The sequence below is a fragment of the Alligator mississippiensis genome, chromosome 7 (assembly GCF_030867095.1).
Source record: "Alligator mississippiensis isolate rAllMis1 chromosome 7, rAllMis1, whole genome shotgun sequence".
Lineage (NCBI taxonomy): Eukaryota > Metazoa > Chordata > Crocodylia > Alligatoridae > Alligator > Alligator mississippiensis.
In genome coordinates, this window is record NC_081830.1 from 1,206,734 (window position 1) to 1,224,549 (window position 17,816).

At 59.7% G+C, this 17,816-nt stretch overlaps 2 protein-coding genes across 12 annotated transcripts; one reads left to right on the top strand and one right to left on the bottom strand.

The window, feature by feature from the left end:
- Positions 1–980: 980 nt before the first annotated feature.
- CFAP119 (cilia and flagella associated protein 119) lies at positions 981–17,364 on the top strand. Of its 9 annotated transcripts, XM_059731553.1 has the most exons (11): positions 7,199–7,548; positions 10,449–10,520; positions 12,277–13,322; positions 14,228–14,259; positions 14,386–14,451; positions 14,812–14,981; positions 15,714–15,826; positions 15,914–16,030; positions 16,817–16,880; positions 16,972–17,055; positions 17,164–17,364. In XM_059731553.1, exons 4-11 carry the CDS (start codon positions 14,255–14,257, stop codon positions 17,331–17,333), a joined length of 789 nt encoding a protein of 262 aa, XP_059587536.1. In that variant the 5' UTR covers positions 7,199–7,548; positions 10,449–10,520; positions 12,277–13,322; positions 14,228–14,254; the 3' UTR covers positions 17,334–17,364. The 9 variants fall into 9 exon arrangements, with proteins under 9 accessions (XP_059587538.1, XP_059587532.1, XP_059587533.1 ...); XM_059731555.1 differs by lacking the exons at positions 7,199–7,548; positions 10,449–10,520; positions 12,277–13,322 and adding an exon at positions 981–1,071; XM_059731549.1 differs by lacking the exons at positions 7,199–7,548; positions 10,449–10,520; positions 12,277–13,322 and adding an exon at positions 7,008–7,180.
- On the bottom strand, positions 5,015–6,916 carry LOC132251617 (NACHT, LRR and PYD domains-containing protein 3-like). Of its 3 annotated transcripts, none has more exons than XR_009463613.1 (3): positions 6,758–6,916; positions 6,173–6,426; positions 5,015–5,342 (listed from the first exon to the last, which is right to left on the bottom strand). XR_009463613.1 is itself a non-coding variant. In XM_059731583.1 (3 exons), exons 2-3 carry the CDS (start codon positions 6,432–6,434, stop codon positions 5,308–5,310), a joined length of 297 nt encoding a protein of 98 aa, XP_059587566.1. In that variant the 5' UTR covers position 6,435; positions 6,758–6,916; the 3' UTR covers positions 5,015–5,307. The 3 variants fall into 3 exon arrangements, 2 of the variants coding, with proteins under 2 accessions (XP_059587566.1, XP_059587565.1); XM_059731583.1 differs by having other exon boundaries at positions 6,173–6,435; XM_059731582.1 differs by lacking the exon at positions 6,758–6,916 and having other exon boundaries at positions 6,173–6,750.
- Positions 17,365–17,816: the final 452 nt, after the last annotated feature.

Sequence of the window (17,816 nt, forward strand, 5' to 3'; positions counted from 1 at the left end):
CAGACGGTTCGTGGCAGCGTCCAACGTCCAGGCCCTGGGCACGGAGAGGACGGACGGGGTTTGGAGGTTGTCAGCAAGGATGCAATGGGGCAGGACGGGACGGGGGAACGGTCTGAAGGGCGGGCTGGTTTCCACGGAGCAGAGCGTGATCCTGCCCTCCGTTATTGCCCGTTCGTGGCGTCGCAGAGCAGCGCGGTAAGGGCAGCCCGCTCGGCCGTGCCTCGTGGTGACGCGCGAGCCGGAGCAGCGTCCCGTTATCCGTGTGACGGCTGTCATCGGAGCAAGAGGAGGCAGCTGTCACGTACGCGGGGGTGGGGGGATGACACTCCCCGGGCTGGATTTCCAGCGGTCACAGCCCCGCCGCGGGCCGTGCAGGGCAGCGACCGCCCCCAGACCAACCCGCCGGGCACTGCCCGCGGGCGGGGGGGGCCAGGAAGGCTCCCGGTCACCTCGGGGCGTTTCTCCTCGGTGTCCTCCGCGCCCGTCTCCGGGCAGAGCACCGCTGGGCAGGAGCCGCCGGCGAGCTGAAGCAGTTTGTTGGCCGGTGGGCGCTGTCCGGGGTGCTCTGCTCACTGACCCCCGGGGGAGCACTCGTTTTGGACCTTTGAGCCCACATGCACACCCTGTCTTTCTTTTAGTTGTCCCCCGCAATTTTCGTGGTAACTTTCGGGAGCCCAGCCGCCCAAGTGTACGAGTGGCGGCCCCCGAAGAATTTTTTGCGTGAACGTCATCTGTCCGGTCACCAGCCGGACGCCGGCACCGCCATCGGCCACCCCGCCGGGGGGGCCCCAAGATCCAGACGGAGAGCTCAGACTTTCAACAGTCCCCGGGGAGGGGGGGCGGGGCTCTGCCCCACGAGCAGCTCGGAGCAGCGCGGCCAGGGCGGGGCGCTTGTCTGCACGTGCGGAGTCGCGGGGCCGCCCCGAGCGGAAGGGGCGGGGCCAGCCCGAGCGGAAGGGGCGGGGCCTGGAGCACCCCGCTCCTTTGGCGGCGCGACGCCGGGGCCGGAGGACTGGGGCGACGCGGCGAGGGGCCGAGGCGCGGTGTGCCGGCGCTGGCCATGCGGGCTAGGTGAGGCGAGGCGAGGCGGGCAGAGCCGCGAGGCAGAGCAGGCAGCGCTGGGGCAGGGAGGGGGCGGAGAGGGAAAGCCGGTAAGCGCCGAGGGGGCGGGGCTAAGCGGAGCGTGAGGAGCAGTGGGAGGGGCCTGCGCGAAGGGGGCGGAGTCGCGGTGGTGCGCAGGGGGCGGAGCCTCGGACAGCAGCAAGGGGCGGGGCCTGGCGGGAAAGGCGGTGCTGAGGGGAAGATGCCCCGCGACGCTGAGCAGGGCGTGGGGCAGCGGTCGCCCGCCTTGGTGCTCCAGGAGGCAGGCGTGGGCCGGGCCGGGCCGGGCCGGGCAGCCCACTAGCCGGGAAAGGGTCCCTTCGGGGGCAGCGCGCGTGGCCCCGGTGACCAACCCCACCCCCCCGTGCTCCTGCGAGCCAGGTCCGGGTCCTGCCCGTCCCTTGGTCTCTCCAGCTGTCTCCCTCCTGTGTCACAGAGAGACAGAGCAATATAGAGATAGAGAGAGAGAAATAAAAAAACCTGCACTCTCTCCACCTGATTTGGCTGCACTTGCACCTCTGCCCGAGCCCTGGCATTGAGTACTGCAGCGCGGCCAGCTTGCTGTCCCTTTCATTGCTGCGGCCAGAGGCACCGGGTCAAGAGGTGCGGCCAAGAGTATTCTCACTAGGAGAGGTTGCTAGCCTGGGGGGGAGAGTGCTGCCTTAGAGACTTGGTGTCACGGGTTCAAATCCCACCCTGGCATGGATAAGCAGGTCTCTGGGGCCAGTTCTTTACTCCCAGGCCCCCCTGACTCTTTCATTGCTGCGGCCAGAGGCACCGAGTCAAGAGGCACACCTGACAGGTCTCCAGGAAGGAGAGCTTGCTGGCTTGGTGGGGAGAGCACTGGCCTAGAGCATCAGTGTTGTGGGTTTGAATCCTGGCCGGGTAAGGTAGTTTCCTGGGTAAGTTCTTTGCTCTTGTGGCCTCCTCCCTCTTTCATTGCTGGGGCCGGAGGCACCGGGTCAAGAGGCGCAGCCGACAGCCTCTTTTTCAGCAGAGCTGGCTGGCCTGGTGGGCAGAGTGCTGGTCTAGAGAGTTGGGGTCATGGGTTCAAATCCCACCCTGGTATGGATAAGCTGGTCTCTGGGGCCAGTTCTTTACTCGTGGGGCCCCCGACTCTTTCATTGCTGCGGCCAGAGGCATCGAGATAAGAGGCGCACCTGACAGGGCTCTGGGAAGGAGAGCTTGCTGGCCTGGTGGGTGAGGCGCTGCCTTGAGACAGTGGAGGCATGGGTTCTAGTCCTGTGTGTGTCTGGGCTGGTGAGTGATCCTGAGTGAGCCCAAGACCCATGGCCTGGGTGCCCCCCTAGCTGTGCTGTTTGAGCGCGCAGCAGCTGGGGTTGGCTCCATGCTGCTGCTCAGCATGACTTTGTTGGTGCAGGACCTTTTGGAGGTCACGGAGAGGTCGCCCGGGTCTGGGGGCATCCGGTTTTGGCACTCCAAATGTACATGTACAGTGTACAGTCGTCCAGGTGAACGTAGACGTCCACGTCTCTGTTACTGACTGCGTGTATGCCTTTTAGTCAAAACCAGTCTACATTCACTGGACAACTGTACACTGTACGTACGACTGTACACTGTACGTGTACATTTGGAGTGCCAAAACCGGACGCCCCCAGACCCCCCCCCCCCGGCGACCTCTCCGTGACCTCCAAAAGGTCCTGCGCCAACAAAGTCATGCTGAGCAGCAGCATGGAGCCAACCCCAGCTGCTGTGCGCTCAAACAGCACAGCTAGGGGGGCACCCAGGCCATGGGTCTTGGGCTCACTCAGGATCACTCACCAGCCCAGACACACACAGGACTAGAACCCATGCCTCCAGTGTCTCAAGGCAGCGCCTCACCCACCAGGCCAGCAAGCTCTCCTTCCTGGAAGCCTGTCGGGTGCGCCTCTTATCTCGATGCCTCTGGCCGCAGCAATGAAAGAGTCGGGGGCCCCGCGAGTAAAGAACTGGCCCCAGAGATCAGCTTATTCACAGTGCCAGGGTGGGATTTGAACCCATAATTCCCACTCTCTAGACAAGCACTCTGCCCACCAGGCCAGACAGCTCTGCTGAAGGAAAGGCTGTCGGCTGCGCCTCTTGACCCGGTGCCTCCGGCCCCAGCAATGAAAGAGGGAGGAGGCCACAAGAGCAAAGAAGTAACCACCTTACCAGCCAGGCTGGGATTCAAACCCATGACACCGATACTCTAGGGTAAGTCTCTCCCCACCAGGCTAGCAAGCACCTCTAAACACAGAGCTCAGTGCTGCGCCCCTTGACTCGGTGCCTCTGAGGTGGAACGAGAGCGTTAAAGACGGGGGGCTTGGTGTCTTTGCACGGGGTCCTGTGTTAGTCGAGATGAACAGTCGCACTGCTTGCACCCAAACACCCACCGTTCCCGTATCAGGACTTGACCTCCAGTCTCGCTGACGGAGCAGCGTGGGACTTAGCCCCGAAAACACGCTGCCCCCCAGGCTCCTGGAAATGCTGGCTAATATGTCTTCTGTTGAGCGGGCTCCTCCTTGTAGGCACTAAGTGCCCCCAGCTGAGAGCCTCAAAAAGCACAGTGGTGGCAGCCCCAGCCTGACTGTTGGTTTTAGTCCTGGGTCTGAACCTCCATGTTTCACTTCCCGTCAGGGGAATGGGTCCAGCTAGGTGAGAGCAGGCAGGAGCATCTCACCCAGGCAGACAGCTCGGATGCTGAAACTTAGACTGACCTGACCTGGAGCAGAGCCGTGATCCCAGGTCTCCAGGCTGTCGGATGTACATCTACCCTGACTTTGGGGAGACGTGGTGAAGTGCTACATCCAGGTCAGGCAGCCTGGGAGGCGAGTCAGGCTGCAGGGTGGGCACAGGCATTGCCTGCCCTCGGCCTCTTGCATGAGCCCGCCTCAGGCAGCTCCTGCAAGGCCCAGCCCTCAGGCCTCGTTTACCCCCTCCACTGCCTCCCCGGCTGCGACCAGTCTCTCCGTGCCCGACTTACCTGGAACATGGCAGGGCCTGTGGCTGCACACGGGCACGTCCATCTGCGGGGCTGCGGCTGGAGGTACGGTGCGAGGAGGCTGCACAGGCTGCAGGTCCCAGCCGCCAGCACCCCAGCTGTGGCACTTGGGGGACCAGGGCCAGCTGCACTGCGTGGTCAGGAGTGCTTGCTCGCCGCGCTCACGCCAGATGTTGCGTGTGAGTGGCGAGTTATGCTCCGCTCGGTTACCTTCCGCCCATATTAGATGATATATGGGACGGCAGGGGCAGGGGCAGGGTCCAGGGACTTGCACCAAAGCTGCTGGGAGCTGCGGGTCCCTGGGGGAGCGGTGGGACAGGTGCTGATCATGGGCAGTCACGCCTGATGGGCGCTCGCGAGGCTCCTTCCCAGGACAAGCCACCTGTGGCTCAAGCAGCCCCTGGGTAGGGCAGGCGGGGGGGGGGGTGGTGGGACTGCAGGGCCAGCCGCTCACACTTGGGACCCGGCAGGGACTCAGAGCTGCTGCACCTCTAGAATAAATTTATTTATATATATATAAATAAATGCTTATATCTGTAAATTTATATCTATATATTTATGTTTATATCTCTATATATTTATATTTATACGTGTGTGTGGGTGCATGTAAGAAATTACGGTACCTCTATGGGCCCTCCCACACTTTACATTGTGAACCAGAGCTTGGGAAAACAGAACAAGGATCTGTTCAGTTCATCGAGGGCACTCGGAGTAGCCAGGGTAGATCTGCACCCGTGAGTATATCATCATAGCCCCCTGCCACACATTACATATCGTACACAATTAACTGGTGAAACGCACAATAAATGTAGACTGGGCACATGTGCAGAGTCAGACCGGAGACACTTGCAAACTAATTATCACTATGAATTTGTCATTCATCCAATAAACTCACGTCGGCCACCCGTGCAAAGTAATTCTAATGCCACGGACTGCTCCACCATGCCATTTATTCACGCCGGCCGCATGTATAAAGAAATGACCGCGATAGAAAAATAGCCGTCCAGTTACAAAAGATTTAGCCAGCTACAACGTTGGTGCTTGAAACAACTCTATAGCTGGTTTCTAGCTATCTTTCATGGGAAAGGCAAGCTGCTTGGTTACTCATTGCATAGCGTACAGCTGCAACTCACGTCATTCGCCGCTCAGGCACGTGCTGCCTTGGCCGCCTGTGTGGTCAGTCACCGGTCATGTCTGCAGCCTCCAGCATCTCTGTCCAAGGTGGGCTATTGCAGCTGCCCAGCTTCGATGGCGCTCTGTTCTGGGATGGGGGAGAGACCGGCAGGGAGTGATGTCTCCTACTCACCCACCCATCCGTCCATCCAATCATCTCATCCACCCGTCCACTGATGTAATCTATCAGTCTTATCCATCCATCATCCATTGACCTCACCCATCCATCCATCCATCCATCCATCCGTCTAATTCATTGATCTAATCCATCCATTCATCCACTGGTTTAATTCATTGATCTAATTCATCCATCCACTGATCACATCCATCCATCTCTCTAGCCACTGATCATATGCATCCATCTGTCCATCCATTGATCTAATCCACTGAATTTATGTATTCATCCATCCATCCACCCACTGATGTAATCCACCCATTTTATCCAGCCACCCTTCCCTCCACCGTATCCATCCATTATCCATCAATCTAATCCAGGGGTGGGCAATTACTTGGGCTGCGGGAACACTTAACGAGTTTTGGTGACCTGTTGAGGGCTGCACACACAAACGTGCCCCCCCTGCCCCCCCCGCCTGGAGCCAGCACCCATTGGCTGCATCCGCAACTGGGGAAGCAGGGGCTGGAGGCTGGCCGCAGGCCTCCGCACTGTCCCACCTGCCATCAGGGCTGCTGGCACACGTGCACCTCCTTCACCTTGCAGCTCCCATCCATCCCCCGGGACTGGCCATTTCCATCCTCCCCCACTTCCTCCCTACCCTCTTAGCCCCTTCCCCCGTCCCTGCTCTGGTCCATCTGCACCCCTGCCCGACACCCCCATGTTTCCTGGCCTCCCAGCCAGCTGACCGGGGGGGTGGGCGGACCCCCGCTGCTGTCCCTGCACCAGCCCACGCCCCATCTTACCATGGGCCTGCCGCAGCGTCGACTCCAGGTCCTTCTTGTTGATGAGAGCCATGATGTCGGCAGCCACGTGCAAGGCGTAGGGCTCCACGAAGTGGCCGCACAGCACCCGGGCAATGTCCAGCACGTCGGCGCTCTCCAGCTCGCTCCACAGCACCGGCTGGAAGCCTCCCTGGGGCTTATAGTCGTTCAGTTTGACCTTGAACTCCTTCAGCTCTGCCTTGCCCAGCTGCTTCAGGCTGGACTCCAGGTCTGCTCTGTCCATGCTGTGGGGGAGGAGACGGGGTGAGAGGCTGCGGGGCACGGGGCCTCCCCTGCCCCACACCGCCCTCCCCTGCCCCGGCAGCTCTTGCCTGCCTCGTGCCCCGCACACCCCTGCCGGCTCCGCGGGCCCTAAGATGCTGGGCAGGAAGCGCACTTTGACCAGGGTGGTTTGCGAGATGGCTTCACAAGCCCGGGAAAGAACAAACTGCATCCTGTGCTGAGCTCCAAGAGGAAGTTTCGGCCCCGGGGGCCTTGCCCAGGACCAGCGGACCTGCACACCCAGGCCCTCGCGCGCCCGGGGCCTATGGGACCCTGACCGCTCACCTAGGGACCCCCAGTCACTGGGACCTCATGAATATGGATTAGCAATGGGGCCAGCCTGGGCCGCTGCCTCGTGCCCATTAATAGCTTCATGGTGGTGCAGCTCATGAATATTCATTAGATCAGGGAGCCTTTTCCATGTGCCCCCCTACCCATGGACTTAATGGTCTCTCCCACATGGCCCCTGCAATAGACCTAATGGGCTCTCCCATATTCCCTTCCAATGGTCTCTCCCATTGGTCCCCCGGCACTGGGGTAATGGTCTCTCCCAAGCCCCCCTCCCCATAGAACTAATGGTCTCAACCGGATGCCCATGCCACCCCTCTAATTGTCCTTCTCATGTGCCCGCCCTGCGCTGACGAATGGTCTTTCCCAAGCCCCACAGAACTAACGGTCTCAACCGTGTGCCCCTCTTCCCCCATAGAGGTAATGGTCTCTCCCACGTGCCCCCAGGGACCCGGGAGTCCGCCCCGCCCCTCTTAGGCCGCAGAGACCCCGCCCCGCCGTGGGGCAAGGGGCGGTGCCGAGAACCCAGCTCTGCACTACGCATGCGCACTCCCGGGCTCTTAGGGCGGGACCGGGGGCGGGGGAAAACGGCGCGGTGGCGCTCTCAGCGGGGATTGGTTGAGAGGAAAGCCGGCGGGTCGTGCCTATTGCACTGATGAACCCGTCCCCTTCTCCTGAGCCGGGCGATCTGATTGGCTACGCCTCGGGTTGCCGTGGCAACGCGTCCGGAGCCGCTGACCGGATCTGTGGCCGGCACGGCGATGGGGTCGGAGGGGGTCCTACGGCAGGTGAGGGGCTGGGGGGGGGGTCACCATGGAAACCACTCTCCCGCGGGCTGCGCGCGGGGCCTCGCCAACGGCCGCCGCCTCATGAATATTCATGAGGGGCGGGGTCGTTATGATGATGGAGTGATGAGGGAGGGGCGGCTGATAGGTCACTACGGGCAGTCAGTGGGCGTGTGCGCACACCCGCACACACACACTCATACCCACGTGTGCACACCCACATGTAGATACAAGACATTTGCACACCCACACGTGCGCACCCCCATATGCACAAACACGTACACCCACACGAGCCCAGACGTGGACACCCACCCGCGTGAACCGCCACACTCGCCCACATGCACACAGACACGTGTGCGTGCGCACCCACACGGACTCGTACACCCAGCGGCGTGTGCACCCGCATGTGCACAGACACAGACACGTGTACACGCACACGTGTACGCAGACACACGTACACCCGCCCACATGGACCTACAGGTACACCCAGACGTGTGCGCGTCCACATGTACACGTGTACACACACACAGATATACACAGGCACCCACCTGTACACACCCTCACAGGCACGCACACGGCTGACAAAGCGTGAACTTTTCCCCGACTATTGAGTTGGTCTAATAAACAGACCACGTCTCCCCAAAGGACCTCGTCTGTGCACACGCACATGCCCACGCGCACCTACCTGTACACAGACACACTTACCCTGTGGCACAAAGCACGCCGACCGGATCCCGACCGCGCCGGGGCAAGACGCGTAAAACCCGCCAACACTTCTCCGCCGCTCCCAGAACAGCTACACCCCACAAGAGAGCCGTCACCATTGCTGGGCCTTACACGTGCACCTCCAGAAATGTCACACGTCGCATCCCGTGCACCGAATGGCCGGACGGAAAATACGGAGGAGACACCGAACGACAAGCGCGCGCCAGAATGAGCGCACGCTGCATCTCTCCACGACACCCCCCGAGGCCCCGTGCGTGCACATCTCTCACAAGACAACCGCTCTCTCCGCTCTCTCAGTTCTAATCCTCCACGGGAATCTGCAAAACACCTTTCGTACACGAGCCGACCAACTTCACTTCATCAATCTGCTGGAATCAAAAAAATCATGGACTGAATATAGACACTGGATTCATGGCACATTATAACCTGCCTGCCACCCACTAGCCTCAGGCAAACTCTCTACATTTTACCAATCACCGGGTCGGCATACCCCCTTTCTCGCACACCTATTAACCCCCATCCCCTCTGATTTTCCCTGTCAGGCATTTGCATTTTCACAGACCTGCATTATGCATAGTGGCTTCCATCACTCCTGCTTGCACAAAACACCTATGACTTAGTGGGGCTAACGGAAACCTGGTGGGATTCGTCCCACGACTGGGCGGTACATATTGAGGGTTACAGGCTGTACAGAAAGGACAGGGTGGGGAGGGGTTGCGCTCTATGTCAGTGAGCAATATACATCAACCCTCATCAAGACAGAATCCGAGGTTGAGGAAGTAGAAGGATTGTGGGTTAGGCTACATGGGGGGCAAGGAGAAAGGGATTTGGTGGCGGGGGTCTGCTACAGACCCCCACACCAAGGGGAAGAAATAGATGCGGGGCTCCTGAGGCAACTCTCGGAGACCATAAAAGCTAAGGAGGCGGTAGTCATGGGGGACCTAAACTACCCAGACATCTGCTGGGAGACGCAGACAGCAAGGTCCCATCGCTCACGCAGGTTTCTAACCTGTGTACAGGACCTCCACCTGACACAGGAGGTGCATGGTCCCACTAGGGGGAATGCCATACTGGATCTGGTATTGGCAACGGGAGATGACATGATAGGGGACCTCCAGATCGGTAGCCATCTGGAGGACAGTGATCACCTAATAATAGAATTCAACATAAGACGGCGAGTGGGTAAGGTAACTAGTAGGGTGAAAGTGCTAGACTTTAGGAAAGCTGATCTCATTGCACTCAGGCGATTAGTCAAGGACGCACTGCACAGTAGGAATTTTGAAGGGATGGGAGCCCAAGAAGGGTGGCTGTGCCTTAAGGAAATGATCCTTCAGGCACAGAGGGAGACAATCCCGATGTGGGGAAAAAGAGGGCAAGGGGCCAGGAGGCTTCCCTGGCTGACCAGAGAAATCCAGGGCAGCCTAAGGGCCAAAAGGGGAGCACATAAAAAGTGGAAACAGGGTGAGATCACTAAAGATGAATATACCTCCTCTGCTCGTGCTTGTAGGGAGGCAGTTAGGCGGGCCAAAGCTACCATGGAGCTGAGGATGGCAACCCAAGTAAAGGACAACAAGAAATTGTTTTTTAGATACATAGGGAGTAAAAGGAAGGCCCAGGGAGGAATAGGACCCCTGCTAAATGGGCAGAAACAATTGGTGACGGACAGGGGGGACAAGGCTGAACTCCTCAACGAGTTCTTTGCCTCAGTGCTCCTAAGCGAGGGGCACGACAAGTCTCTCACTGGGGTTGTAGAGAGGCAGCAGCAAGGCGCCAGACTTCCATGCGTAGATCCTGAGGTGGTGCAGAGTCACTTGGAAGAACTGGATGCCTTTAAGTCGGCAGGCCCGGATGAGCTCCATCCGAGGGTGCTGAAGGCACTGGCCGACATCATTGCAGAGCCACTGGCAGGAATAGTCGAACGCTCGTGGAGCACGGGCCAAGTCCCGGAGGACTGGAAAAGGGCTAACGTGGTCCCCATTTTCAAGAAGGGGAGGAAGGAGGACCCGGGCAACTATAGGCCAGTCAGTCTCACCTCCATCCTTGGCAAAGTCTTTGAAAAAATTATCAAGGCTCACATTTGTGAGAGCCCGGCAGGACAAATTATGCTGAGGGGAAACCAGCACGGGTTCGTGGCAGGCAGATCGTGCCTGACCAACCTAGTCTCTTTTTATGACCAGGTTACGAAACGCCTGGACACAGGAGGAGGGGTGGATGTCGTATACCTGGACTTCAGGAAGGCCTTCGATACGGTATCCCACCCCATACTGGTGAACAAGTTAAGAGGCTGTGACTGGGATGACTGCACAGTCCGGTGGGTGGCGAATTGGCTAGAGGGTCGCACCCAGAGAGTCGTGGTGGATGGGTCGGTCTCGACCTGGAAGGGTGTGGGCAGTGGGGTCCCGCAGGGCTCGGTCCTTGGACCGATACTCTTTAATGTCTTCATCAGAGAGTTGGACGAGGGAGTGAAGTGTACTCTTTCCAAGTTTGCAGATGACACAAAGCTATGGGGAGAGGTGGACACGCCGGAGGGCAGGGAACAGCTGCAGGCAGACCTGGACAGGTTGGACAAGTGGGCAGAAAACAACAGGATGCAGTTCAACAAGGAGAAATGCAAAGTGCTGCACCTAGGGAGGAAAAATGTCCAGCACACCTACAGCCTAGGGAATGACCTGCTGGGTGGCACAGAGGTGGAAAGGGATCTTGGAGTCCTAGTGGACTCCAAGATGAACATGAGCCGGCAGTGTGACGAAGCCATCAGAAAAGCCAATGGCACTTTATCGTGCATCAGCAGATGCATGACAAATAGGTCCAGGGAGGTGATACTTCCCCTCTATAGGGCGTTGGTCAGACCGCAGTTGGAGTACTGCGTCCAGTTCTGGGCACCGCAATTCAAGAGGGATGCGGATAACCTGGAGAGGGTCCAGAGAAGGGCCACTCGTATGGTCAAGGGCCTGCAGACCAAGCCCTACGAGGAGAGACTAGAGAAACTGGACCTTTTCAGCCTCCGAAAGAGAAGGTTGAGAGGCGACCTTGTGGCTGCCTATAAGTTCATCACGGGGGCACAGAAGGGAATTGGTGAGTATTTATTCACCAAGGCGCCCCCGGGGGTTACAAGAAACAATGGCCACAAGCTAGCAGAGAGCAGATTTAGACTGGACATTAGGAAGAACTTCTTCCCAGTTCGAGTGGCCAAGGTCTGGAACGGGCTCCCAAGGGAGGTGGTGCTCTCCCCTACCCTGAGGGTCTTCAAGAGGAGGTTAGATGAGTATCTAGCTGGGGTCGTCTAGACCCAGCACTCTTTCCTGCCTATGCAGGGGGTCGGACTTGATCTATTGAGGTCCCTTCCGACCCTAGCGTCTATGAATCTATGAATCTATGAATTGCACCCTGGAGAGCACCCGCACACCAGCGGACTCCCCTTGCAGCTTTCTCTTCCTCAGGCTGAAGAGTCCCAGGTCCCTCAGCCTTTCCTCGTATGTCTTGCCATGTACAACCCTGATGGTACAGGTGGCTCTTCTTTGGACTCTCTCAAGCTCGTCCACGTCCTTGTTGAAGTGCGGCGCCCAGGCCTGGACGCGGTGCTCCAGCTGCGGTCTCACCAGTGCGGAGTAGAGCGGACGAATCACCTCCTTGGCTTCGCTGGAGATGCATCAGTGGATGCACGCCAGGGTACTGTTTGCCCTGCTGACTACAGCATCGCGTGCCGGCTCATGTTCACACTGTGGTCAGGTATTGCCCCAGGTCCCTTCTATTCGCGGCGCTGGACAGGTTGGTGTTGCCAAGCCCGTAGGTGCGCAGGGAGGGAGTTGATCGTCTCAGGTTGGAGCACCTCACGTTTCTAAGTGTTGAACTTAAGTGGTTCCGGCCCGCCCAACTTGCCAGCCTGTCTAGGTCCGCCTGTATCTGCAGCCTGTCTTCAAGCGCGACCGCGCTCCCCCATAACTCGGTGTCGTGCGTGAGCTTGGCCAGTGACCTCTTCACCCCACGTCCAAATCGTTAATACAGATGTTGAAAAGCGCTGGACCCAGCACCACCCCTGCGGGACACCGCTGCCCACTTCTCACCAGGACGACACAGATCTGTTCGCTGCGACGCTCTGGGTCCTGCCCCGCAGCCCGTTTCTCACCTCTGACTCTCGGAGTTAAGCCCGCAATCCTCCGATGCCGTCGCGAGGACGTGGTGGGGTACCACAGCAAAGGCCTTTTGGAAGTCGAGGCACACGATGCCAGCCTGCTGTCTCGTGCCCAGGTGGCGAGTTACCTGGTCGCAGAAGGAGGCGAGGTTGGTAAGGCAAGACCTGCCCACGGTGAAGCCGCGCTGGCTGTCGTTCAGGATCCAGCCTTCTGCAAGCTGATCGCAGACAGACTCCTCGATGGACTTTTCTAGGATTTTCCCCAGGATGGAAGTCAGGGTAACGGGCCTATAGTTACCCGGGCCCTCCCTCCTGCCCTGCTTGTGGATGGGCACAGCACGGGCCCTCTCCCAGCGCTCAGGGACCTCTCCCGAGCGCCACGAGGTGTGGGAGAGTTTCGCCGGGGGCTGCGCAAGGACTTCGGCCAGCTCCTTCAGCGCTCTCGGATGCAGATCGTCCGGTCCCGCTGACTTATATACGTCCAAGGTTTTTAATCGGTCATACACCCGTTCTACAGCAATAGTAGGAAGGCGATTCTTTCTACCGTGCTCATCCTCTACGCTACCTGCCGTGGTTTTCCCCTTGGTCCCGTGAAAGACCGAGATGAAGTCGTCATTCAGGAGTTCGGCTTTCTCCTGGGTGCCAGTACCCAGCTCTCCTGAGCTGTTGAGCAATGGCCTCCACTGCCACTTGTGTCCTCCTGTTCCCTGCGTACCTAAAGAAGGACTTCTCCTTGCCCTCGATCCCCGTTGCTAATCCAAGTTCTGTCGCTGCTTCCGCCTTTCTTACCTGCAAACGCGGGCCGTCGTGGAATAGTCCTTGGGGCCCGTCCCGAGCTTCCAGCGCTTAGGAGCCTTTCTTCTTTCTTCTGAGGACCGTGACTTCCCCGTTTAGCCAAGACGGCTTCCCAGCCCTTCTGGTACCTTTTCTCCGCGTGGGAACGGACTTCCTTTGTGCTTCAAGGATCGCGTCCTTCAGGAGCAACCACTCCTCGTGCACACCTTTGGCCTGCAGCCCTGGCCCCGCAGCACTTCCCTACTAGTGACCTGAGCTTGTGGGAATACACGTGCCTATATCGTATAAACCCACACAGCATTAACTACACAGAACACATGCAGCTTGAAACACACACATAATATATTATATTAACCCCCCCACAAATACACACTTGTAGCATTAAACATATACGTACACAAACATCTATAAATACAGACACGCACACACAAACCATGGAGCACCAAAATACAGACACTATGCAACTATACACACACAAATACCATGAAATGCACAAATACACAGACACTACACACACACGCAAATACTATAAACACAAATACAGACAGCACACACACACACAGGAATACCATAAAATAGACAAATACTCAGATGTTACATACACAAATACCATAAATACACAAATACAGACACCATACACACGCACACAAATACCAATACGCAGACACTACACCCCCCACATATATCCATACACACACCCATGTGTCCCTGCCTTTCCCCACCCCCGGGTGCTAGCGCTGGGCCTCATCCATGGTCGGGTTGGCATCCCCAGGTGGGCTGGCCAGGGGACCCCTGATGGGGCTGGGCATCCACCCCCTGCCCTGGGCCGCGAGTCACCCCTGCAGCACAGAGCACCCCCATTCCCCTTAACGAACCCCAGCCTTGTTACCCAGGCGTCTGGGCCTGCCCCATTCCATCCCGCTCTCTCACAGGGGCCCTGGAGGGGGGTGCCTGCACCCCACAAATTACGCCCCACTCCAGCATCCACGCCTCCATGCCCAGGCTCACACCTGCCTCCCTTTCTTGTAGCCCCAGCACCATGAAGCCCAGATCTGCATGTGGTGAGTATGGGGCATGGGGCAGCTCCACCCCAGGGCCAGCTGCATTGCAGCACCCCTCTACCCACCTCAGTGCCCCACCCCAGAGCCAGCCACATCACAGTGTCAGCACAACTTTGCCTGCTGCAGGAAGTACCTGGATGTTCACTCTATGGACCTCATCAACCAGACCCGGACCATAGAGGAGATGAGGGGGTGAGTGACCTTTGACCCGGCCCCTGGCACCCACCCCAGACCCAGCTGCAGCTCTATTACACCTGGCCCCCAGTGTCACCCCAGACCCAGCTGCAGCTCCAATACACTCAGCCTTGGCTGCACTTCTGTTACACCCATCCCCCAGTGCCACCCCAGAGCTGGGGGCAGCTTTGTTACACTCGTCCTCTGACATCCACCCCAGACCTGGCCACTGCTGTTACACTCAGCCCCCAGTGCCCACCCCAGAGCTTGCCACAGTTCTGTTACACCCGACGCCCACCGCAGAGTTGGCTGCAGCTCTGTTACACTCAGCCCCAAATGCCCACCCCAGAGCCAGCTGCAGCGGTCCCCGCTCTGCAGGGTGCTGGCAGAGGTGTTGCAGCTGGATGGGGGGGCACAGGGCGGGCGAGCCGCCATCCTGCTGGACCTTTACACCCACGCGCTGTGGTTCGGGCGGGAGCAGGGCTTCACCCCCGAGCAGGCCTCTGCCCTCTTCTCCATCCTCCATGACACCCACCAGGCCTGCACCGGTAAGGGGGGCATGGGGTGGGCCTAGAGGGAAGGGGAGGAGCCTATATGGAGGATGGAGGGGTGGAAAAGAGGGGTTGAAGGGAGAAGGAGGGGCTTGAAGGGATGGGAAGGCCAATGGTGAGTGAGTGGGGCTGGAGTGGGCAAGAGCTTGATGGGGAGGGGAGCTGCTTAAGAGTGGGTGAGGTTTGGGGAGTGGGTGGGGTTTGGAGGGAAGGGGAGGGGCTTGAATAGAATGGGTGGGGCTAGAAGGAAGGGATGGCACTTGGAGGGGAAAGGAGGGACTTTGGAGTGGTTGGGGCTTGAAGTTATGGGGAGGGGCTTGAATGGAATGGGTGGGGCTAGAGGAACTTGGGGGAAAGATGGACTTTGGAGTGGGTGGGGCTTGGAGGGATGGGGAGGGGCTTGAACTGAGTGGGTGCAGCTAGAGGGAAGGGAGGGGCTTGGAGCAAGTGGGCGGGGCTCGAAGGATGGAGAGGGGTTTGGGGGGAAGGGGCAAGACTAGAGGGTTGGGGAGGGGCTTGGCTGGAAGGGGCGGGGCTTGGAGGCAGTGGGTGTGGTTAGCAGGAAGAGGAGGAGCTTGAAGGGAAGGGGTGGGGCCTAGGAGCGCAGGGCTTCCCAGGGTTGGGCCACAGGAATGTGGGGCCAGGCGGAGTCAGCAGGGCAGCCTCCTAGTGGGAGGAGTCAAGAAGGGGGGGGACAAGCAAAGTCCACAGGGAGGCGGGGCCCCACAGGAGGGGCGTGGCCAGCGCCGAACCCGTGCCCGGTGCCCGCAGAGACGCCGCTGCCTAACCTGGACGAGTGTCACAGCTACTTCCGCCGTCTGCTGCTCTGCCACTGCGTGCGGGTGAGGGCCCACCCTGCCGTGAGCTTCCCCCTAACAGTGCCCCGAGGCTGCGAGCTTCTCCCAGCAGTGCCCTCTCCTGTCCCACAGCACCCACCGTTCAGCATTGACCTGTTCAGCCCCTGGCAGGCGGCCGCGGTCGAGGACTACGTGCAGAACACCTATTTCCACCACTTCAAGCTCTACAAGTTCGCCTTCACACCCCAGGTACCAGAGGGGGCGGGGCCAGCGTGGGTGGGCGTGGCCAGGCAGACAGGGAGGAGCCATCGAGGAGGGGGGGCTATGCAAAGAACAGCAGGGGACAGCTAGGGTTGGGAGAGTGGGAGGGGCTAGCAAGGCTGGGCGTGGCTTCAGGGAGTGGGAGGGGTTCAATAGGAGGGGTGTAATCATGGAGACTGGGAGGAGCCATCTGGGGTGGGCAGGGCTTGGGGAGTAGGAGGGGTTAGCAAAATTGGGCGTGGTCTCAGGGAATGGGAGGGGGTGGAGCCACAGAGTGGGAGGAAGCAGCTGGGGTGGGTGGGGCTGCTGAGTGAAGAAGGGGGGAGTAGCAATGGGGAGTGGATGGGGCCATGTGGAGTGGGAGGGGCCAGCAGGGGCTGGGTGTGCCCGCAGAGAGTGAGTGGAGCCACGGAGAGGGCGGTGCCTGCAGGGGTGGGTGGGGTTATGCAGAGTGGGGGGGAGCCAACAGGAGTGGGTGGGGCTATGGGGTATGGGCGGAGTCAGCAGGATGGGTGGGAACAGCAGTTGGGAGCTATGCCAATCAGGTGGGGCCAGTAGAGGGGGTGGGGGCCAACTCAAGGCAGGGCTCTGGAGAGTGGGCAGGGCCAACAGGGGTGTGCTTGATCGCAGGGAGTGGGAGGAGTCAGCTGGCATGGGCGGGGCCATGCAGAGAGGGAGGAGCCTGCAGGGGTGGGGCCTGGCTATAGAATGGGAGAACCTGGTATGGATGGGGCCTGCTGATGCCCCACCCACAACCTCTGTCTCCACCCCCAGGTGCGCCTGGATTTGACCCTGAGGTACGTGGGGCTGCCCCAGCCAGTGCCCACCCCGGGGGAAGGTGAGATCTGGAGCCTCCTCCTAGCCGCAAAGGACTCTGGGATACCGGCTGTCCTGCTATGGGGCACCCGCTCACGCTCTTTGTCCCCCAGTAGGCCAGGCCGGGGAGGGTGCCCTCACCCCGGAGTTGCAGCAGGAGCCAGAGGAGGAGACCAGCCCCCCAGCTCCCCCTGAAAGTGAGACATGGGTGGGGGCCTGGCCCGGCCCCTGGGTCCTGTGGGAGTGGGGCAGGGTGTCCTTCTGGAAGTGGGAGGGTATCCCTGACCCCCATCCTGCCCCCACAGGCCCCCGGGCCCCGCTGCGGACCTACATCAAGGAGGAGCTAGGTCGGGCGCTGGGGGCGGCACGGCAGGACCTGCTGGAGCAGATGCGGGGCAGCGAGCAGCGCTTGGGCGCCCGCCTGGCCCAGCTGGAGCAGGGCCCAGGCCCCCACCCCAGGGGCAGGAAGAAGTGAGGCACGGGTCAGTAAAAACACTTGCCCTCCACTCAAGTGTCTGCATCTGGTGATGGCCCCTGTGACCCAGTCCCCCAGGCCAGAGCCCCCCTCTCTGTCCCTGGGACCTCCCCCATCCTTTACCTTACGCCCAGGCCCCGCTCCCCCAGCCCTGGGACCTCCACCTCCACTCACACCTTACCTGGATCCCCCCCAGAACTCCCCCGTTTTCCCCTTGTGACCCCCCCATTGTTCCCCACCCCTACAACCCCCCCTGCACTCCATACCTAGCCCCCGAACTACTAGGTGGGCCTTCCTGGCTGAACCAGCCAAAGAGAGAACCATAGAGATGCCCCAAGGAAGAAGTGCCAGAGTGCCCTCCCTAGTACCTACAGGGTTGTGCTACGGCACCACTCAGTGGCAGGGGTGGAACTGCGCCCACGGCTGGGGCCAGTCAAGGCAGAGGACCAAAGAGATGCCCTAGGAGAGACGTGCCAGAGAGTC

Coding starts and splice junctions, on each gene's coding strand:
- LOC132251617 (XM_059731582.1), bottom strand. CDS start 6,644: ATGCAGTTTGTTCTTTCCCGGGCTTGTGAAGCCATCTCGCAAACCACC. Junction 5,343..6,172: donor GACGCTGCGGCAGGCCCATG/GTAAGATGGGGC, acceptor CCCCCATCCCAG/AACAGAGCGCCATCGAAGCT.
- CFAP119 (XM_059731549.1), top strand. CDS start 7,094: ATGTGCCCGCCCTGCGCTGACGAATGGTCTTTCCCAAGCCCCACAGAA. Junction 7,181..14,227: donor GCCCCTCTTCCCCCATAGAG/GTAATGGTCTCT, acceptor CCTTTCTTGTAG/CCCCAGCACCATGAAGCCCA. Junction 14,260..14,385: donor GAAGCCCAGATCTGCATGTG/GTGAGTATGGGG, acceptor TGCCTGCTGCAG/GAAGTACCTGGATGTTCACT.